Here is a 23,687-nt window from a genome sequence, read left to right on the forward strand (position 1 = left end):
AACTTTGCTAACACATAACACGGCCGTTAACACGTCTTATCAGAGATAACATGCCTTACCAAAGTGAACACGCCTTATCAGAGTAGCATAGGGAACGCTACAAATGTATGCCTGCTAATTGGCAATGACGAGAGCTCCACTCGTCCTGCTCTGAGCCCGTAGCGCTCACTATGCTACTCTGATAAGGCGTATTAACTTTGGTAAGGCGTGTTATCTCTGATAAGGTGTGTTAACGGCCGTGCTATACGTTAGCAGGGTTTAGTGAATCAACCCCCATGTATTCAGTCAGTGTGTGTGTTTCCTACAGATGTATCCAGTAACAGAAACCCACCAGAGAGATGTACAGGTCCTCTTTATTCCCAGGATTGTCCACCTAGATGCCCCATCATCTGATAAACACATAGAGACAATGTATTCAGTCAGTGTGTGTGTTTCCTACAGATGTATCCAGTAACAGGAGCCCACCAGAGAGATGTACAGGTCCTCTTTATTCCCGGGATTGTCTACAAGAAGATCCCAACATCTCTCACTATTATCAGGTAGGTGGAATGGAAAATCATCCTAGACTCCAAACTGTGTGACATTGTTTCATTTTGCATATGCTGTTATGTGTGTTCACAATTTAAATTATCTCTCATTTTGTGCACTTAGGATGGAGAACTGATACATGTAAGTGCTGTGGTTAAAGAGGAAGAAGAAGAGACGTATGTGAGGAGTGATCAGCAGTCTATGGAGGAGGGTGACACAATGAGGATAAAGAAAGAGGAAGAAGATGAGACGTATGTGAGGAGTGATCAGCAGTCTATGGAGGAGGGTGACATGATGAGGATAAAGAGAGAGGAGGAAGAAGAGACGGATGTGAGGAGTGATCAGCAATCTGTGGAGGAGGGTGATATGATGAGGATAAAGAGAGAGGAGGAAGAACAGACGTATGTAAGGAGTGATCAGCAGTCTATGGAGGAGAGTGTCATGATGGGGACAAGTAAAGAGGAAGAAAATGAGATGTATGTGAGGAGTGATCAGCAGGCTGCAGAGGAGGGTGACACAATGAGGATAAAGAAAGAGGAAGAAGATGAGACGTATGTGAGGAGTGATCAGCAGTCTATAAAGGAGAGTGGCATGATCAGGACAAGTAAAGAAGAAGAGACATATGTGAGGAGTGATCAGCAGGCTGCAGGGGAAGGTGACATGACGGGGGCAACTATAGAAGAGGAACATCTTACAGAGGGCAGGACAGGTGAGTAATGAGAATTAAATATAGAATACATGTGTATCTTGATATGAACATGTCACTGCTCACTAGAAACTGCCCACATTATGGTTATGTTACCTATTCATGATAGATTTTTGTTATCTAAAACTATCATTCTTGATTTATTTTGTTGGTGGGGGGGGGGGGGGGGGACTGCTCACTGACAATAACAGTACAGACACACTGATGGCTGGAATGCAATGATGTGTCAGCTTGTTAATAGTACAGAGCCACAATGATCCGACATGCATACAGGCCCAGTGCACACCAAAACCGCTAGCAGATCCTCAAAACGCTAGAGGTTTTTGGAGCAGATTTCAGAGCGATTCTAGGTATGTTTAGATGTGTTTTCTAAACATGCCTAGCGTGTTTGGGAGCGTTTTTGTGTAGCAGATTACACATATTGTTACAGTAAAGCTGTTACTGAACAGCTTCTGTAACAAAAACGCCTGGAAAACCGCTCTGATCTAGCATTTTCCAGAGCGGTTTGAGCTTTTCCTATACTTTACATTGAGGCAGAAACGCTTCTGCAAACCGCAAAAGTGCTGCAGGACCCACGTTTACAGTTTTCTACAAACCTCAAACCACTGGTGTGCACCATCCCATTGAAATACATTAGCCAAGCGTTTTCACAGGCAAAAGCGGTTTGAAAAAGGCTACAAAAAACACTCGGTGTGCACCAGGCCACAGACTGTTTCGGATCTGTTGATCCTCATCAATGCATGGCAGGGATTAATGTGGCTCTATGAGGTAGTATGGAGAAAGGAATGCACTCCAGTGTGTGTGGGTGCTGGTGCTGGACTTCCAGGCTGTCCAACAGAAGGTCCCATTTGTCAAGGTGAGTAGCATGTATATATGTTTTTCTGCTCCTTGCCTTGACAAGGGGGACCCTAAGTGTCCCGGAAACGATCGTCGGCCTTGCAGGTCTGACACGAATTGCACATGTATGTGAAGGGACACTAAACTTGTCACTGGTTGTTCCCTCAAGCCTGCGTGCGGATTTTTTCTTCAAATTCTTTAGCTCTATGCAGTAGGACGTGCCATGCACTTTCTGGATGTCATTTCTGGGGCTAGCTGTACTCAGTATATCCAGTTCAGGGCTGGGAATGGGATTGGCGTCTGTTGTGGGGGCAGGGATCTACGGATCCACACATGTGGCTTTTCCGGCGCATTGCACCGCGCTAGGTAGGAAAGGCCCCAGTAGCTGATACCACATTTCCCATGAGAAATATTCATCTTTTCTGAAATGGATCATCAGGGGGGCCTGTATGGCTTATATGGTGGTGAAACCCCTCCCACAGTGTGATGTCAGTGGCTCACAGCACTGAGGTACTGATATCACACTGTGGTAGACTTGTTGCATTGTGGGAAATAACAGTTGTTTCCAACTGCCAAAAAAGCAAGCAGCATCTCCTTCCACTTACATCACCTGCCAGCAGTAAAAATGTCACCATGTGATAAATGTCAGAATGTAAATCAGGAAAGATTTTACAATGGGCAATCACAGACTAAATCATTTATACATAATTATTGTAAAAATGAAGCACTTTTTTTATGATGTTATTTTCACAGGAATCCCTCTTTAAAGGACTATTTTTGTGGTTGGTTCTTATTTGTTCTTTCACTCTTTGTGGGAATAAGTAAGTGGTACTCAGTACCCCAATACTCATTTCACCTGAGGAGGGGGCAGGCAGTGTGTAATGACTACCTGGAAACCCAGTGGAACTTGCAATGCTTTGGCCAGGGATTAATGTAATATTGCTGTATAAGGATTCCTGGCAGCTATACCAGCCACATGGTCCATGGTATTGGGGGACTCTGGGAGAGCGAGGCAGCCAAGTCTCCCCCTCAGTCCTTGTCCAATCCATGGACACTCCAGTGCCCAGGAGGAGGTGGGGGTGTTTCACACTCTGGAGGGTTTTCATGGTTGCATCTGGAGGTCCCCTTTAAAAAGGGGACCCCAGATGCCTGCCCCTCCCTAGGTAAAATGAGAATAGGGGTACTAACATACCCTTTACCAATTTCCACAAAGAGTTCAGATGAAATAAAAATGCAACCATAAAAAAGTCCCTTATTAATCTTAATTAGCCATAAATACTTACCTTTTATTACTCCGCCGAATAGTACTGGAAATGATCCAGCGCCATATCCTCTCGATACCCGACAAACGCCAGAGAATGGCTCATGTGTTGATCATTGCCCCAATAGCGCTGCACAAGTCGATCCCATTCCTAGCCCTGGACTGACTATATGAAGCATAACAAGTCCCAGAGCAATGACATCCTGACTTCTGCTGCACAAGTCGATCCCATTCCCAACCCTGGACTGACTATATGAAGCATAACAAGTCCCAGAGCAATGACATCCTGACTTCTGCTGCACAAGTCGATCCCATTCCCAGCCCTGGACTGACTATATTAAGCATAACAAGTCCCAGAGCAATGACATCCTGACTTCTGCTGCACACATCGATCCCATTCCCAGCCCTGGACTGACTATATGAAGCATAACAAGTCCCAGAGCAATGACATCCTGACTTCTGCTGCACACCTCGATCCCATTCCCAGCCCTGGACTGACTATATGAAGCATAACAAGTCCCAGAGCAATGACATCCTGACTTCTGCTGCACATGTCAATCCCATTCCCAACCCTGGACTGACTATATGAAGCATAACAAGTCCCAGAGCAATGACATCCTGACTTCTGCTGCACACGTCGATCCCATTCCCAGCCCTGGACTGACTGTATGAAGCATAACAAGTCCCAGAGCAATGATATCCTGACTTCTGCTGCACATGTCGATCCCATTCCCAGCCCTGGACTGACTATATGAAGCATAACAAGTCCCAGAGCAATTATATCCTTAATTCTGCTGCACATTGACATTTTGGTGACTTTAAAGGGAACCTTAACTGAACGGGGGGTAAAGAGTTTCACTTACCTGGGGCTATTACCAGCCCCCTGCAGCAGTCCTGTGCCCTCGGAGCCGCTCTGAAATCCTCCGGTCCCCCGCTGTCACTTAGTTTTGTTTTTGACGACTCACCAGTCGGCCGGCCGCCATGCGTATTATTGGACGCATTCCCTACTGCAATTAGCGCTGTTCCGCATGCGTAGATATGCGGCAATGCGTATTTTTGTACGCGTTACGGTCTGCAACATCGCTAATTGCAGTAGGTAATGCGTCCAATAATACGCATGGCGGCCGGCCGACTGGTGAGTCGTCAAAAACAAAACTAAGTGACAGCGGGGAACCGGAGGATTTCAGAGCGGCTCCGAGGGCACAGGACTGCTGCAGGGGGCTGGTAATAGCCCCAGGTAAGTGAAACTCTTTACCCCCCGTTCAGTTAAGGTTCCCTTTAAGGACTTGTTCACACTAAGGGCGTTTTTGCCCTTTTTTTTTTTAAGCGCAGGTGATTTTCAAATTGCCCTAAAAATGCTTGTGCAATGATTCCCTATGAGAGAGTTCACAGCTGAGCGGTTCATTTACGATCCCTTCACCAAAGCGCTGCTTGTACCATTTTTGGGTAATTTTGCCTCAATGGAAGGTATAGGAATAATGCAAAACACTCACAAAATCACTTTGTGCAGCGATTGCGTTCGCGTTTTTAAGAATACATTGTACTTGTTATTTTCCGGATCAAAGAGTTCACTTCCTGACTTGCACCAGGGAGTGAATGTATTTGCAATAAATGTGTAATCTACCATGCATGCAGTATTGCCTATAATAATGATATCCCTTACCACCTTTACATGTAATAAATACATAATCTGCCATAAATGCATAAATCTGGAATAAGTGCATATATTTGCAATAAATGCACATTCTGCCATAAATGCAGCAATGCCGATATTCATCATAATCTTTAGGTTAGATTTAATTAATAATACATTATAATAGCAGTGCGTTACATGCTATAAGTGCATACATATTCACTTGCATGAGGACACGCCCACAAACATGGCCAGGTTATTATCCCATGTGAAGCACCTCTAAAACCAGAGCTCAGACGCCAAAGGGATGAAAGGACACCCGAGGTGAAAAAAAATTATAAAATAAACAATTGTATCTATCCTCCTTCTCCTAAAAATGACTTTGAGGTCGCATTCACAGTGGGACATTATGGTCGCGCGTTATAAAGTCTTATAATGCAGCTTACCGCACTGCAATGCTAATCCTATGGGCTGTTCACAGTGCGGCTGTAACAAACTTACCTGGTGTTGTCTCTGGAGACTGCTCTGGTGGTGTTGAGCAGTTGGAGAGAGCTTGAGTTGGAGAATTCATCCATTCCCATGTGTTCTTAAAGAAACATTTTTGTATGTACATTCTCTCATTCATTTTCCTTAAATTTAAATTCAAATAATGTATAGTTTTAAAATCACTCTCCATCTTTAATTTGATATTAAGTAAATTACAGTGTTAAGCCCCTCTATAAAAGTGATAAAAAGAATCCGACATGCCCATCCAAAAATTAACAGATCGTCATTATAAAGTCTCCATAATTTTAACTGAACATGTAGGTGTATTATCGCCTAAAATATGTTCCCCCTCAATTCCCCATAAAAAAGTTACCAAACTTGGGACAATCCCTGACCCCATTGCACAATCTCTGTGCTGAGAAAAGAATGCTTGAAAAGCATAGGGAGCCTAGATAATAAACAAGTTTAAACCTTTTATATGCCTGCACCTATATTCTAGTTGCTTGCATGGCTGAGGGGTTTTGCACGTGATGAGTGTACTTCTATGGAAAGAGGCGTGCTAATGAGCACATGGGTTGGATTGAAGAGAATAGCACAAACTGATTTTACAGTATGCGTTTCGCAAACCCTGGATTTGTTGCATATTATGCATAATCGGTGCCAAAACGCACATAATGGAAGTCTAAGGTAGCGCATATGCATAGCGTTTTAATGCTTTTTTTTTTATGCGTTTGTTGGTTTTTAAATGTTGATGATGTATTTCTGCTTCCTCTTTACCTCCTGGTTATTTTGGATAAAGGGCAGGTAAAAAAAAAACGCATTCAAAACGCAAATGCATTTTCAATTAGTAGACCGCAAACGCACCAAAAATGCAAACAAACGCAGTGAAATTGTACCTGCGATTCTCAAATGTGAAACGCAAAATGCAATAAAAAGCAATTCAAAAACGAAAACGCACCCCCATAAAACGCACCTTTTTCACGCTATGTCATATGTGAGCCCAGCCTAAAGGGGCCTGAAGAGAAATGAATACCGGTAAACTGTCATCAATAGGAGCACCTATATGGAAAGCTTCTGGGATAACCTATCATCGCATCACTATATTCAAGAGAGTTTTACATGGATTTAAAAGTTTGTGAGATTTAGCTGGCATTAGGATATATTTAAATAAAAGGTTTATACTTGTTGATTACCTAGGCTCCCTATGCTTTATTAATAATTGTGATTAATGTCAATATAGGTGAAACGGTACAAATATAGATAGGTTGATAGCCTGCATCATTTGTTTGTTGTTGAAGATAAAAAGTCCCCAGTACTAAAAGTAATTTCTTAAGTGAAAAAAAATGCAGGTCTGTGGAGTTGGTACAAAAATAATCCGACTTCGACGCTTCCGTTTATGAAACCTCCAACTCCAGGGACCCAAAACTGCTCCGACTCCGACTCTTCATTTCCGACTCCACAGCCCTGAAAGAAATGAGTATTTTGCAGTTCTCCCCTCTTACTCATAGAATATTGAGCTGAGCTGCCTCAGTGACTTTGTCATGGGCTATATTGGTGTACAGGCACAAGGCATTGGTCACACCCATTGGTGTAGCATCCAATATCCCAATTCTTTCTACCTGAGACAAGCTAAAAGGTCACAGGAAATGTGAGAGCACCATTCGCCACCATAGGATGTTATGGGAATTACGGCTATAGTGATGCTCAGACAGTCATTTGGGCGCCGTCTTTTGATAAATTACGTTATAACAGCATAATTTGGCCCCAGGAAATAGCTGGCAGCTGAATTACTTCTTACCACTAAGTCCACAGCGACTTGGAGGGGGAATAGTAATTAACACCGCCGGGACTTTTGCAGGAGCCTTTTAACGGCTTTGCCCTGCACCCAAATTTCTAGATGCCTTAATTACATACATGCTCTTTCTACCTACTGCAATAAATGCATTGTATCTTTAAAGAGAAGCTGTCAGCCATACTATCACAGAAAAAAACACGTATGAAAGTAGATAAATACTTGCTCTACTTACATAACAGATGTATTGCACATTCTACATTTTAACTTAAGTGATTTTTCTATAGAAAAAAAATGAGAAAATCCTACTTAGCATTTTCTATCTTGGCTGTGTCTGTTTTGAAGCCAATCCTGACATCATTTCCTCCCTTACTCTCCTCTGCCTGATTGTGTATGCATTGCCCGCCCTCCTCCCAGTCTTCAGACACTCCCACCCAGCTCTGCAGTAGGAAGTGCATTGTCATAAATCATTATTGTGTGACTTTGCAGAGCTGGTTTATTTGTATGGACAGATTTCAGCAGCTGCTGGGGTGAGTGATTTTATCAGCTTCTCAGCATGAGAGTTATTGGCTAATTGTGCGGCAGATGTACCAAATAAGAGGCAGGGAAACGGGGGAATGATGTTTCATGGAGGAGAAAAGAAGAGTGATTTTGAACTTTTGAATTGCCTGATTAGCATCCTTATTACTTGTTTACCAGATAAAAATGAAGAATTGTTTTTTGATGTTATGCCCGACAGTTACTCTTTAAGGACAAACATACCAGCAGATTAAGGAACTGGTCCAGATACTTCCCTAAACGATGAACACAGAATGAGAAGTAAAGCCAATAATGAGAAACAGTAAGGCCTGGGACCCACTAGCAGCATTTCTGAGCGCTTGTGATTTGAGGGAAAAAAAAACCTCTTGCTAATGTAATGAGATGGGTGATTAAGTATCACATCCGTTAAGGGGGATCACACCCATAGCATTACATTAGCAAGAGCTTTTCAATTCACTAAGCGCTTAGAAAAGTGCTGCTAGTGGGTTCCAGGCCTAAGGCATATATTATCCAATGCTCTATTATATGTTATACAGTACAGGAGGTGACATGGCTAACCAGGATTATACAGAGTGTAGGAGAAGACATGGACAACTTCCACAAAAGCTGCCTATGTTTTTATAATAAAAAGTGGTGAGATTGTTACACTGCGGAGGTTTCTATTTGTCGGAGGTGATTATGCTGGAGGCCGGAGCTTAGAAACAGAGTGGTGGTTTGTGGTGAGAGAGACCCTAAACTTCCAATCTGTGCAGCTAGTCCCGGTCACTAGGGTCCTTCAGTCTGAGGAGTCCCCACTGTTGGTTGTGGTGGGGGGCTGTCACCTGTGTGACCTGCAGACAACTACATCCAGCAAGCAGACAAGTGTATGCAGGACCTGTTTGAGGGCAGAAAGCATGGACTAGTTGCACCATATGTTGCTTATATTGATTTGAACATTGTCTATGTAGTTAAAAGGTGGAACACCTGTATTATGTTGTGACACCTGGTAAATTTATTTTTTATGAAATTAGTTTGGCCAAATGTATTGATGTGTTCTGTTGCAGTATGGAGGGGGAGGGGAGGCAGAGGGACGGACATGATGGGGTGAGTAGGAAGAAGGGGTGGATCCTCAGGCTGGCAGAAGGCGTTGGGGGGGGGGGGGGCATGTACACATAGGCAGTCATTTTTGCCCACCTTTGTTTTATCTAGCGTGTGTATGGGCCTCCAGCTGTAGGGATGGTCAACGAGATGGAAATAACTATCTTGTATGCAAATGTAATGCAAATTGTATGCAGATAAACACATTTGTCAGGAAATACATTTGACTGATTGAAATCCAAGCTACATAAAATTAGCATGCAAGCCAATGTTATGGTCATGTGATTGGCCGCCTGTAATCAGCACAAACTTAAGCAGTTCTCTGTCAGGCTGATAACTAATGATGGTCAGTGACAACTCTGAGCTGCTGCATCTGGTCCATTTCTAATGTGCATAAATGTTGCATCAACTTGGAATTATCAGCAGCTCACTGACCATCCCTACTGATAATTGCTCCTCCCCTCAGAATTCTCTAACAGGAAGTGATGATGTTTCTCTATTTGCAGGGCGGAGTCCCGGCATCAGGAACCTCTCAGAGACTCGTCTCTCTGTATCCACAGACTGTACAACGGATGGTGATGTCACTGGACAAGAGTCTCCTGCAGATGCCCTGGTGACCCCAAATATTCCTCCAGACTTCCCTCACCTGTCTAACCCTGAGGAGCCTCATACCCAGCACAGCTCTCCCCCTGCTGGATGGTCTTATTCCTGTTCCTGGTGTGGGAAATATTTTGTGCGAAAATCACGGCTTGTCATACATGAGAGAACTCACACTGGTGAGAAGCCCTATTCATGTGCTGAGTGTGGGAAATGGTTTCTTTCTAAATCATATCTTGTTATTCATGAAAGATCTCACACTGGTGAGAAGCCCTATTCATGTGCTGAGTGTGGGAAATGTTTTGTTTCAAAAGCATATCTTGTCAATCATGAGAGAACTCACACTGGTAGTGAAAAGCCCTATATGTGCTCTGAGTGTGGGAAGTGTTTTGTGCGAAAATCAAAACTTGTCCAGCATGAGAGATCTCACACTGGTGAGAAGCCCTATTCATGTGCTGAGTGTGGGAAATGTTTTACCCGGAAATCAACTCTTGTTCATCACGAGCAATCTCATACTAGTGAGAAGGCCTGTTCATGTGCTGAGTGTAGGAAAGGTTTTGGGCATAAATCACATCTTGTCAGTCATAAGAGATCTCACACTGGTGAGAAGCCGTATTCATGTGCTGAGTGTGGGAAATGTTTTGTTTTAAAACCATATCTTGTCGCTCATGAGAGAACTCACACTAGTGAGAAGCCTTATTCATGCACTGAGTGTAGGAAATGTTTTGTACAGAAATCAGAGCTTGTTATACATGAAAGATCTCATACTGGAGAGAAGCCGTATTCATGTGCTGAGTGTGGGAAATGTTTTGTTTTAAAACCATATCTTGTCGCTCATGAGAAAATTCACACTAGTGTGAAGCCCTATTCATGTTCTGAGTGTGGGAAATGTTTTGTTTGGAAATCATACCTTGTCAGACATAAGAGATCTCACTCTGTTGAAAAACCATATTGATGTGCTGAGTGTGAGAAATAATTTGGACATAAATCACATCTTATCAGGTCTGAGAGTTCTTACACTGGTGACGAGAGAAGCCATATTTATGTGCTGAGTGTGGGTAATGTTTTAGTCTGAAAAGAAACCTGATTAGACATGAGAGATCTCACACTGGAGAGAAGCCCTATTCATGTGCTGAGTGTGGGTAATATTTTAGTGATAAAATAAACCTTGTGAGACATAAGAGATCTCACACTGGTGGTGTCAGGGAAACATAGCTTCTCCTTCAGTGAAGCTGGACTGGCCACAGCATACTGCTCTCCATCTCCCCAGCATAGCCGGAAGTAGAAAGGATGGAGAGTGGAGTGCAGCAGCCAATAACAGGCTAGTTCAGCTTCGCTTATCCCTCTCTCATCGCTGGTGAGAAGCTCTGTTACTGCACTGACTGTGGGAAATGTCTTGGCCATCTCATCACTGGTGAGAAGCTCTGTTACTGCACCGAGTGTGGGAAATGTCTTGGCCATCTCATCACTGGTGAGAAGCTCTGTTACTGCACCGAGTGTGGGAAATGTCTTGGCCATCTCATCACTGGTGAGAAGCTCTGTTACTGCACCGAGTGTGGGAAATGTCTTGGCCATCTCATCACTGGTGAGAAGCTCTGTTACTGCACTGAGTGTGGGAAATGTCTTGACCATCTCATCTCATTATGGATATAACTGTGCATGTGCTGCCTAGCTGTGTGTCGCCAGGAGTGCAGGTGCAGAACGCTCCAGGCAATGTGAACTGGCCCCGAGAAATCCTCCAGTTGGAGCCAGTCAGCGCAGTCCTGCCAGGCGCGCCCCCCGTCTCACTGCCATCGCTGGGAACATTCTGCACCTGTGCAGTACACTCCAGGCAAAGTGAATGCGTCGGGGGAACGTGCCTGGCCGGACTGCGCATGTGCTGACTGGCCCCAACTGGAGGATTTTTTGGGGGCCAGTTGTAGGGGAAGGAGAAGGTGACTGAGGACGACGAGGGAGCGATCCGGCCAGAGGAAGCCCTGGGTATGTATTATATTTCTCTCCTGACCCATCCCAGATACACTCTCCCTCTTTCTTATCTTAGGAGGTATGAAAAAGTGTCTAGTGAAACTAGTTTGGCTTATTGAGTGCAGGGTGACTATCTGGCATCCACTGGCTTATCCAGACAGGTCATTACAGTCTGATTTGCTCTTTTTCCCCTCCAGTGCGGACATGTTTCTCTGCAGCATCTCTTCTCTCTAGCACCTATTCACTCAAAGCCTGTTTCCTTATTGTGCTCAGTCTTGATGCACGTTTGTTTTCATCTGTTCCTGAGGTTTTGCTTTCACTATTGTTTCTAATGTAGGGGTCTTCTTGTTTCCAATTATCACCCTTTTGTAATGGTTGAAATGTAATGTATGTGATTCCTTTTACAATCGCATAGGACAGAAGGGAAACAGAGAGACATGCACCCTGTATGTATTTAGAGAGTTTAGCCTGTATAATTCCCCCTCATCTGTGACTAAGCATAAGTAACTAAGCACAAGTTGTCATTTAATCCCTCAGCTGTGTCAGCTGGCTGCCACAGCAGACAGCTAATTGATTAACACAGGATATTAACTTTGTCTGCTTCCATGAAAGCAGGAAGTAGACACACTGCAGATTATTGCAGGATTTGTATCAGCTGTAACAAAGAAAAGTTGTTCTCTAAGGCTAGGATAGGTTCACAGTGGGACATTGTGGTCTTATAACGCAGCTTATGGAACTACAATGATAAGCATTCACAGTGTCATTAGTGTTATGGTGTAATATGTTGTGTTATGGTAACGTGTCAGAAAATCTCATATTAATGTAGATAAATTATCTCCATCTTGCTTTAAAGGACAATGTAGTGAGAGGTATGTGGAGGCTGCCATATTTATTTCCTTTTAAACTATACCAGTTGCCTGACAGCCCTGCTGATTTATTTGGATGCTGTAGTCTCTGAATAACACCAGAAACGAGCATGCAAATTATCTTGTCAGATCTGACAATAATGTCCAAAACACCTGATCTGCTGCATGCTTGTACAGGGTCTATGCCTAAAAGTATTGGAGGCAGAGGATCAGCAGGATAGCCAGGAAACTGGTATTGCTTAAAAGGAAATAAATATGGCAACCTCCACATACCTCTTACTGCAGTTGTCCTTTAACCACTTGAGGACCGCGGTGTTAAACCCCCCTAGTGACCAGGCCATTTTTTACAATTTACAGTTTTTGTTTTTTTTTACCTACCTTCTGAGGACAAACCTCTCCTTCCCCCTGGGACAGTGTGCAAACACAGTGTGTGGCGAAGTACACTATGCACTTTGTCCCAAGTGAAAGGAGAGGTTTCTGGCAGCCCTGTGTATTAGGGATTTAAAAGTTTGTGAGATTTAGCTGGCATTAGGATATATTTAAATAAAAGGTTTATACTTGTTGATTACCTAGGCTCCATATGCTTTATTAATAATTGTGATTAATGTCAATATAGGTGAAACGGTACAAATATAGATAGGCTGATATCCTGCATAATTTGTTTGTTTTTGAAGAAAAAAAGTCCCCGTACTAAAAGTAATTGCTTAAGTGAAAAAAATGCAGGTCTGTGGAGTTGGTACAAAAATCATCCAACTTTGACACTTCCGTTTATGAAACCTCCAACTCCAGGGACCCAAAATTGCTCCGACTCTTCATTTCCGACTCCACAGCCCTGAAAAAATGAGTATTTTGCAGTTCTCCCCTCTTACTCATAAAATATTGAGCTGAGCTGCCCCAGTGACTTTGTCATGGGTTATATTGGTGTACAGGCACAAGGCATTGGTCACACCCATTGGTGTAGCATCCAATATCCCAATTCTTTCTACCTGAGACGAGCTAAAACGTCACAGGACATTTGGGAGCACCATTCGCCACCATAGGATGTTATGGGAATTACGGCTTTAGTGATGCTCAGACAGTCATTTGGGCGCCGTCTTTTGATAAATTACGATATAACAGCATAATTTGGCCCCAGGAAATAGCTGGCAGCTGAATTACTTCTTACCCCTAAGTCCACAGCGACTTGGAGGGGGAATAGTAATTAACACCGCCGGGACTTTTGCAGGAGCCTTTTAACGGCTTTGCCCTGCACCCAAATTTCTAGATGCCTTAATTACATGCATGCTCTTTCTACCTACTGCAATAAATGCCTTGTATCTTTAAAGAGAAGCTGTCAGCCATACTATCACAGAAAAAAACACGTATGAAAGTAGAAAAATACTTGCTCTACTTACATAACAGATGTATTGCACGTTCTACATTTTAACTTAAGTGATTTTTCTATAGAAAAAAAATGAGAAAATCCTACTTAGCATTTTCTATCTTGGCTGTGTCTGTTTTGAAGCCAATCCTGACATCATTTCCTCCCTTACTCTCCTCTGCCTGATTGTGTATGCATTGCCCGCCCTCCTCCCAGTCTTCAGACACTCCCACCCAGCTCTGCAGTAGAAAGTGCATTGTCATAAATCACCATTGTGTGACTTTGCAGAGCTGTATGGACGGATTTCAGCAGCTGCTGGGGTGAGTGATTTTATCAGCTTCTCAGCATGAGAGTTATTGGCTAATTGTGCGGCAGATGTACCAAATAAGAGGCAGGGAAACGGGGGAATGATGTTTCATGGAGGAGAAAAGTAAGAGTGATTTTGAGCTTTTGGATTGCCTGGTTTGCATCCTTATTACTTGTTTACCAGATAAAAATGAAGAATTGATCTTTGATGTTATGCCCGACAGTTACTCTTTAAGGACAAACATACCAGCAGATTAAGGAACTGGTCCAGATACTTCCCTAAACGATGAACACAGAATGAGAAGTAAAGCCAATAATGAGAGACAGTAAGGCCTGGGACCCACTAGCAGCGCATTTCTGAGCGCTTGTGATTTGAGAAAAAAAAAAAAACCTCTTGCTAATGCAATGCTATGGGGGATTAAGTATCACATCCCTCAAGTGGGATCACACCCATAGCATTACATCAGCAAGAGCTTTTCAAATCACTAAGCGCTTAGAAAAGTGCTGCTAGTGGGTTCCAGGCCTAAGGCATATATTATCTAATGCTCTATTATATGTTATACAGTACAGGAGGTGACATGGCTAACCAGGAATATATGAGTGTAATAGATAGAAGACATGGACAACTTCCACAAAAGCTGCCTATGTTTTTATGATAATAAAAAGTGGTGAGATTGTTACACTGCGGAGGTTTCTATTTGTCTCAGGTGATTATGCTGGAGGCCGGAGCTTAGAAACAGAGTGGTGGTTTGTGGTGAGAGAGACCCTAAACTTCCAATCTGTGCAGCTAGTCCCGGTCACTAGGGTCCTTCAGTCTGAGGAATCCCCACTGTTGGTTGTGGTGGGGGGCTGTCACCTGTGTGACCTGCAGACAACTACATCCAGCAAGCAGACAAGTGTATGCAGGACCTGTCTGAGGGCAGAAAGCATGGACTAGTTGCGCCATATGTTGCTTATATTGATTTGAACATTGTCTATGTAGTTAAAAGTTGGAGCACCTGTATTATGTTGTGACACCTGGTAAATTTATTTGTTATGAAATTAGTTTGGCCAAATGTAGTGATGTGTTCTGTTGCAGTACGGAGGGGGAGGGGAGGCAGAGGGACGGACATGATGGGGTGAGTACGAAGAAGGGGTGGATCCTCAGGCTGGCAGAAGGCGTTGGGGGGGGGGGGGGGGGCATGTACACATAGGCAGTCATTTTTGCCCACCTTTGTTTTATCTAGCATGTGTATGGGCCTCCAGCTGTAGGGATGGTCAACGAGATGGAAATAACTATCTTGTATGCAAATGTAATGCAAATTGTATGCAGATAAACACATTTGTCAGGAAATACATTTGACTGATTGAAATCCAAGCTACATAAAATTAGCATGCAAGCCAATGTTATGGTCATGTGATTGGCCGCCTGTAATCAGCACAAACTTAAGCAGTTCTCTGTCAGGCTGATAACTAATGATGGTCAGTGACAACTCTGAGCTGCTGCATCTGGTCCATTTCTAATCTGCATAAATGTTGCATCAACTTGGAATTATCAGCAGCTCACTGACCATCCCTACTGATAATTGTTCCTCCCCTCAGAATTCTCTAACAGGAAGTGATGATGTTTCTCTATTTGCAGGGCGGAGTCCCGGCATCAGGAACCTCTCAGAGACTCGTCTCTCTGTATCCACAGACTGTACAACGGATGATGTCACTGGACAAGATTCTCCTGCAGATATCCTGGTGACCCCAAATATTCCCCCAGACTCCCCTCACCTGTCTAACCCTGAGGAGCCTCATACCCAGCACAGCTCTCCCCCTGCTGGATGGTCTTATTCCTGTTCCTGGTGTGGGAAATATTTTGTGCGAAAATCACGGCTTGTCATACATGAGAGATCTCACACTGGTGAGAAGCCCTATTCATGTGCTGAGTGTGGGAAATGTTTTCTTTCTAAATCATATCTTGTTATTCATGAAAGATCTCACACTGGTGAGAAGCCCTATTCATGTGCTGAGTGTGGGAAATGTTTTGTTTCAAAAGCATATCTTGTCAATCATGAGAGAACTCACACTGGTACTGAAAAGCCCTATATGTGCTCTGAGTGTGGGAAGTGTTTTGTGCGGAAATCAAAACTTGTCCAGCATGAGAGATCTCACACTGGTGAGAAGCCCTATTCATGTGCTGAGTGTGGTAAATGTTTTACCCGGAAATCAACTCTTGTTCATCACGAGCGATCTCATACTAGTGAGAAGGCCTGTTCATGTGCTGAGTGTGGGAAAGGTTTTGGGCATAAATCACATCTTGTCAGTCATAAGAGATCTCACACTGGTGAGAAGCCGTATTCATGTGCTCAGTGTGGGAAATGTTTTGTTTTAAAACCATATCTTGTCGCTCATGAGAGAACTCACACTAGTGAGAAGCCCTATTCATGTACTGAGTGTAGGAAATGTTTTGTACAGAAATCAGAGCTTATTATACATGAAAGATCTCATACTGGAGAGAAGCCGTATTTATGTGCTGAGTGCGGCAAATGTTTTGTACAGAAATCAGAGCTTATTATACATGAAAGATCTCATACTGGAGAGAAGCCGTATTCATGTGCTGAGTGTGGGAAATGTTTTGTTTTAAAACCATATCTTGTCGCTCATGAGAAAATTCACACTAGTGAGAAGCCCTATTCATGTTCTGAGTGTGGGAAATGTTTTGTTTGGAAATCATACCTTGTCAGACATAAGAGATCTCACTCTGTTGAAAAACCATATTGATGTGCTGAGTGTGAGAAATAATTTGGACATAAATCACATCTTATCAGGTCTGAGAGTTCTTACACTGGTGACGAGAGAAGCCATATTTATGTGCTGAGTGTGGGTAATGTTTTAGTCTGAAAAGAAACCTGATTAGACATGAGAGATCTCACACTGGAGAGAAGCCCTATTCATGTGCTGAGTGTGGGTAATATTTTAGTGATAAAATAAACCTTGTGAGACATAAGAGATCTCACACTGGTGGTGTCAGGGAAACATAGCTTCTCCTTCAGTGAAGCTGGACTGGCCACAGCATACTGCTCTCCATCTCCCCAGCATAGCCGGAAGTAGAAAGGAAGGAGAGTGGAGTGCAGCAGCCAATAACAGGCTAGTTCAGCTTCGCTTATCCCTCTCTCATCGCTGGTGAGAAGCTCTGTTACTGCACTGACTGTGGGAAATGTCTTGGCCATCTCATCACTGGTGAGAAGCTCTGTTACTGCACCGAGTGTGGGAAATGTCTTGGCCATCTCATCACTGGTGAGAAGCTCTGTTACTGCACCGAGTGTGGGAAATGTCTTGGCCATCTCATCACTGGTGAGAAGCTCTGTTACTGCACTGAGTGTGGGAAATGTCTTGACCATCTCATCTCATTATGGATATAACTGTGCATGTGCTGCCTAGCTGTGTGTCGCCAGGAGTGCAGGTGCAGAACGCTCCAGGCAATGTGAACTGGCCCCGAGAAATCCTCCAGTTGGAGCCAGTCAGCGCAGTCCTGCCAGGCGCGCCCCCCGTCTCACTGCCATCGCTGGGAACATTCTGCACCTGTGCAGTACACTCCAGGCAAAGTGAATGCGTCGGGGGAACGTGCCTGGCCGGACTGCGCATGTGCTGACTGGCCCCAACTGGAGGATTTTTTGGGGGCCAGTTGTAGGGGAAGGAGAAGGTGACTGAGGACGACGAGGGAGCGATCCGGCCAGAGGAAGCCCTGGGTATGTATTATATTTCTCTCCTGACCCATCCCAGATACACTCTCCCTCTTTCTTATCTTAGGAGGTATGAAAAAGTGTCTAGTGAAACTAGTTTGGCTTATTGAGTGCAGGGTGACTATCTGGCATCCACTGGCTTATCCAGACAGGTCATTACAGTCTGATTTGCTCTTTTTCCCCTCCAGTGCGGACATGTTTCTCTGCAGCATCTCTTCTCTCTAGCACCTATTCACTCAAAGCCTGTTTCCTTATTGTGCTCAGTCTTGATGCACGTTTGTTTTCATCTGTTCCTGAGGTTTTGCTTTCACTATTGTTTCTAATGTAGGGGTCTTCTTGTTTCCAATTATCACCCTTTTGTAATGGTTGAAATGTAATGTATGTGATTCCTTTTACAATCGCATAGGACAGAAGGGAAACAGAGAGACATGCACCCTGTATGTATTTAGAGAGTTTAGCCTGTATAATTCCCCCTCATCTGTGACTAAGCATAAGTAACTAAGCACAAGTTGTCATTTAATCCCTCAGCTGTGTCAGCTGGCTGCCACAGCAGACAGCTAATTGATTAACACAGGATATTAACTTTGTCTGCTTCCATGAAAGCAGGAAGTAGACACACTGCAGATTATTGCAGGATTTGTATCAGCTGTAACAAAGAAAAGTTGTTCTCTAAGGCTAGGATAGGTTCACAGTGGGACATTGTGGTCTTATAACGCAGCTTATGGAACTACAATGATAAGCATTCACAGTGTCATTAGTGTTATGGTGTAATATGTTGTGTTATGGTAACGTGTCAGAAAATCTCATATTAATGTAGATAAATTATCTCCATCTTGCTTTAAAGGACAATGTAGTGAGAGGTATGTGGAGGCTGCCATATTTATTTCCTTTTAAACTATACCAGTTGCCTGACAGCCCTGCTGATTTATTTGGATGCTGTAGTCTCTGAATAACACCAGAAACGAGCATGCAAATTATCTTGTCAGATCTGACAATAATGTCCAAAACACCTGATCTGCTGCATGCTTGTACAGGGTCTATGCCTAAAAGTATTGGAGGCAGAGGATCAGCAGGATAGCCAGGAAACTGGTATTGCTTAAAAGGAAATAAATATGGCAACCTCCACATACCTCTTACTGCAGTTGTCCTTTAACCACTTGAGGACCGCGGTGTTAAACCCCCCTAGTGACCAGGCCATTTTTTACAATTTACAGTTTTTGTTTTTTTTTACCTACCTTCTGAGGACAAACCTCTCCTTCCCCCTGGGACAGTGTGCAAACACAGTGTGTGGCGAAGTACACTATGCACTTTGTCCCAAGTGAAAGGAGAGGTTTCTGGCAGCCCTGTGTATTAGGGATTTAAAAGTTTGTGAGATTTAGCTGGCATTAGGATATATTTAAATAAAAGGTTTATACTTGTTGATTACCTAGGCTCCATATGCTTTATTAATAATTGTGATTAATGTCAATATAGGTGAAACGGTACAAATATAGATAGGCTGATATCCTGCATAATTTGTTTGTTTTTGAAGAAAAAAAGTCCCCGTACTAAAAGTAATTGCTTAAGTGAAAAAAATGCAGGTCTGTGGAGTTGGTACAAAAATCATCCAACTTTGACACTTCCGTTTATGAAACCTCCAACTCCAGGGACCCAAAATTGCTCCGACTCTTCATTTCCGACTCCACAGCCCTGAAAAAATGAGTATTTTGCAGTTCTCCCCTCTTACTCATAAAATATTGAGCTGAGCTGCCCCAGTGACTTTGTCATGGGTTATATTGGTGTACAGGCACAAGGCATTGGTCACACCCATTGGTGTAGCATCCAATATCCCAATTCTTTCTACCTGAGACGAGCTAAAACGTCACAGGACATTTGGGAGCACCATTCGCCACCATAGGATGTTATGGGAATTACGGCTTTAGTGATGCTCAGACAGTCATTTGGGCGCCGTCTTTTGATAAATTACGATATAACAGCATAATTTGGCCCCAGGAAATAGCTGGCAGCTGAATTACTTCTTACCCCTAAGTCCACAGCGACTTGGAGGGGGAATAGTAATTAACACCGCCGGGACTTTTGCAGGAGCCTTTTAACGGCTTTGCCCTGCACCCAAATTTCTAGATGCCTTAATTACATGCATGCTCTTTCTACCTACTGCAATAAATGCCTTGTATCTTTAAAGAGAAGCTGTCAGCCATACTATCACAGAAAAAAACACGTATGAAAGTAGAAAAATACTTGCTCTACTTACATAACAGATGTATTGCACGTTCTACATTTTAACTTAAGTGATTTTTCTATAGAAAAAAAATGAGAAAATCCTACTTAGCATTTTCTATCTTGGCTGTGTCTGTTTTGAAGCCAATCCTGACATCATTTCCTCCCTTACTCTCCTCTGCCTGATTGTGTATGCATTGCCCGCCCTCCTCCCAGTCTTCAGACACTCCCACCCAGCTCTGCAGTAGAAAGTGCATTGTCATAAATCACCATTGTGTGACTTTGCAGAGCTGTATGGACGGATTTCAGCAGCTGCTGGGGTGAGTGATTTTATCAGCTTCTCAGCATGAGAGTTATTGGCTAATTGTGCGGCAGATGTACCAAATAAGAGGCAGGGAAACGGGGGAATGATGTTTCATGGAGGAGAAAAGTAAGAGTGATTTTGAGCTTTTGGATTGCCTGGTTTGCATCCTTATTACTTGTTTACCAGATAAAAATGAAGAATTGATCTTTGATGTTATGCCCGACAGTTACTCTTTAAGGACAAACATACCAGCAGATTAAGGAACTGGTCCAGATACTTCCCTAAACGATGAACACAGAATGAGAAGTAAAGCCAATAATGAGAGACAGTAAGGCCTGGGACCCACTAGCAGCGCATTTCTGAGCGCTTGTGATTTGAGAAAAAAAAAAAAACCTCTTGCTAATGCAATGCTATGGGGGATTAAGTATCACATCCCTCAAGTGGGATCACACCCATAGCATTACATCAGCAAGAGCTTTTCAAATCACTAAGCGCTTAGAAAAGTGCTGCTAGTGGGTTCCAGGCCTAAGGCATATATTATCTAATGCTCTATTATATGTTATACAGTACAGGAGGTGACATGGCTAACCAGGAATATATGAGTGTAATAGATAGAAGACATGGACAACTTCCACAAAAGCTGCCTATGTTTTTATGATAATAAAAAGTGGTGAGATTGTTACACTGCGGAGGTTTCTATTTGTCTCAGGTGATTATGCTGGAGGCCGGAGCTTAGAAACAGAGTGGTGGTTTGTGGTGAGAGAGACCCTAAACTTCCAATCTGTGCAGCTAGTCCCGGTCACTAGGGTCCTTCAGTCTGAGGAATCCCCACTGTTGGTTGTGGTGGGGGGCTGTCACCTGTGTGACCTGCAGACAACTACATCCAGCAAGCAGACAAGTGTATGCAGGACCTGTCTGAGGGCAGAAAGCATGGACTAGTTGCGCCATATGTTGCTTATATTGATTTGAACATTGTCTATGTAGTTAAAAGTTGGAGCACCTGTATTATGTTGTGACACCTGGTAAATTTATTTGTTATGAAATTAGTTTGGCCAAATGTAGTGATGTGTTCTGTTGCAGTACGGAGGGGGAGGGGAGGCAGAGGGACGGACATGATGGGGTGAGTACGAAGAAGGGGTGGATCCTCAGGCTGGCAGAAGGCGTTGGGGGGGGGGGGGGGGGGCATGTACACATAGGCAGTCATTTTTGCCCACCTTTGTTTTATCTAGCATGTGTATGGGCCTCCAGCTGTAGGGATGGTCAACGAGATGGAAATAACTATCTTGTATGCAAATGTAATGCAAATTGTATGCAGATAAACACATTTGTCAGGAAATACATTTGACTGATTGAAATCCAAGCTACATAAAATTAGCATGCAAGCCAATGTTATGGTCATGTGATTGGCCGCCTGTAATCAGCACAAACTTAAGCAGTTCTCTGTCAGGCTGATAACTAATGATGGTCAGTGACAACTCTGAGCTGCTGCATCTGGTCCATTTCTAATCTGCATAAATGTTGCATCAACTTGGAATTATCAGCAGCTCACTGACCATCCCTACTGATAATTGTTCCTCCCCTCAGAATTCTCTAACAGGAAGTGATGATGTTTCTCTATTTGCAGGGCGGAGTCCCGGCATCAGGAACCTCTCAGAGACTCGTCTCTCTGTATCCACAGACTGTACAACGGATGATGTCACTGGACAAGATTCTCCTGCAGATATCCTGGTGACCCCAAATATTCCCCCAGACTCCCCTCACCTGTCTAACCCTGAGGAGCCTCATACCCAGCACAGCTCTCCCCCTGCTGGATGGTCTTATTCCTGTTCCTGGTGTGGGAAATATTTTGTGCGAAAATCACGGCTTGTCATACATGAGAGATCTCACACTGGTGAGAAGCCCTATTCATGTGCTGAGTGTGGGAAATGTTTTCTTTCTAAATCATATCTTGTTATTCATGAAAGATCTCACACTGGTGAGAAGCCCTATTCATGTGCTGAGTGTGGGAAATGTTTTGTTTCAAAAGCATATCTTGTCAATCATGAGAGAACTCACACTGGTAGTGAAAAGCCCTATATGTGCTCTGAGTGTGGGAAGTGTTTTGTGCGGAAATCAAAACTTGTCCAGCATGAGAGATCTCACACTGGTGAGAAGCCCTATTCATGTGCTGAGTGTGGTAAATGTTTTACCCGGAAATCAACTCTTGTTCATCACGAGCGATCTCATACTAGTGAGAAGGCCTGTTCATGTGCTGAGTGTGGGAAAGGTTTTGGGCATAAATCACATCTTGTCAGTCATAAGAGATCTCACACTGGTGAGAAGCCGTATTCATGTGCTCAGTGTGGGAAATGTTTTGTTTTAAAACCATATCTTGTCGCTCATGAGAGAACTCACACTAGTGAGAAGCCCTATTCATGTACTGAGTGTAGGAAATGTTTTGTACAGAAATCAGAGCTTGTTATACATGAAAGATCTCATACTGGAGAGAAGCCGTATTTATGTGCTGAGTGCGGCAAATGTTTTGTACAGAAATCAGAGCTTATTATACATGAAAGATCTCATACTGGAGAGAAGCCGTATTCATGTGCTGAGTGTGGGAAATGTTTTGTTTTAAAACCATATCTTGTCGCTCATGAGAAAATTCACACTAGTGAGAAGCCCTATTCATGTTCTGAGTGTGGGAAATGTTTTGTTTGGAAATCCTACCTTGTCAGACATAAGAGATCTCACTCTGTTGAAAAACCATATTGATGTGCTGAGTGTGAGAAATAATTTGGACATAAATCACATCTTATCAGGTCTGAGAGTTCTTACACTGGTGACGAGAGAAGCCATATTTATGTGCTGAGTGTGGGTAATGTTTTAGTCTGAAAAGAAACCTGATTAGACATGAGAGATCTCACACTGGAGAGAAGCCCTATTCATGTGCTGAGTGTGGGTAATATTTTAGTGATAAAATAAACCTTGTGAGACATAAGAGATCTCACACTGGTGGTGTCAGGGAAACATAGCTTCTCCTTCAGTGAAGCTGGACTGGCCACAGCATACTGCTCTCCATCTCCCCAGCATAGCCGGAAGTAGAAAGGAAGGAGAGTGGAGTGCAGCAGCCAATAACAGGCTAGTTCAGCTTCGCTTATCCCTCTCTCATCGCTGGTGAGAAGCTCTGTTACTGCACTGAGTGTGGGAAATGTCTTGGCCATCTCATCACTGGTGAGAAGCTCTGTTACTGCACTGAGTGTGGGAAATGTCTTGGCCATCTCATCACTGGTGAGAAGCTCTGTTACTGCACCGAGTGTGGGAAATGTCTTGGCCATCTCATCACTGGTGAGAAGCTCTGTTACTGCACTGAGTGTGGGAAATGTCTTGACCATCTCATCTCATTATGGATATAACTGTGCATGTGCTGCCTAGCTGTGTGTCGCCAGGAGTGCAGGTGCAGAACGCTCCAGGCAATGTGAACTGGCCCCGAGAAATCCTCCAGTTGGAGCCAGTCAGCGCAGTC

General features: G+C 43.5%; 2 protein-coding genes across 2 annotated transcripts in view; both read left to right on the forward strand.

Annotated features, from left to right (window-relative positions):
* Positions 1-18,742, forward strand: part of LOC137535496 (zinc finger protein 605-like) — a 46,307-nt gene extending 27,565 nt beyond the window's left edge. The window contains exons 5-8 of the mRNA XM_068257330.1: positions 442-539; positions 652-1,237; positions 9,367-10,293; positions 15,825-18,742. Of these exons, the coding sequence (XP_068113431.1) occupies positions 442-539; positions 652-1,237; positions 9,367-10,293; positions 15,825-16,702 (2,489 nt within the window). The 3' untranslated portion in view covers positions 16,703-18,742. The remainder of the gene's footprint in view (positions 1-441; positions 540-651; positions 1,238-9,366; positions 10,294-15,824) is intronic.
* Positions 18,743-21,812: 3,070 nt separating this feature from the next.
* Positions 21,813-23,496, forward strand: LOC137535488 (zinc finger protein 300-like). Its single transcript, XM_068257324.1, has one exon. The coding sequence runs from the start codon at positions 22,262-22,264 to the stop codon at positions 22,934-22,936; it is 675 nt and encodes a 224-aa protein (XP_068113425.1). The 5' UTR covers positions 21,813-22,261; the 3' UTR covers positions 22,937-23,496.
* Positions 23,497-23,687: the final 191 nt, after the last annotated feature.

The sequence above is a fragment of the Hyperolius riggenbachi genome, chromosome 10 (assembly GCF_040937935.1).
Source record: "Hyperolius riggenbachi isolate aHypRig1 chromosome 10, aHypRig1.pri, whole genome shotgun sequence".
NCBI lineage: Eukaryota > Metazoa > Chordata > Amphibia > Anura > Hyperoliidae > Hyperolius > Hyperolius riggenbachi.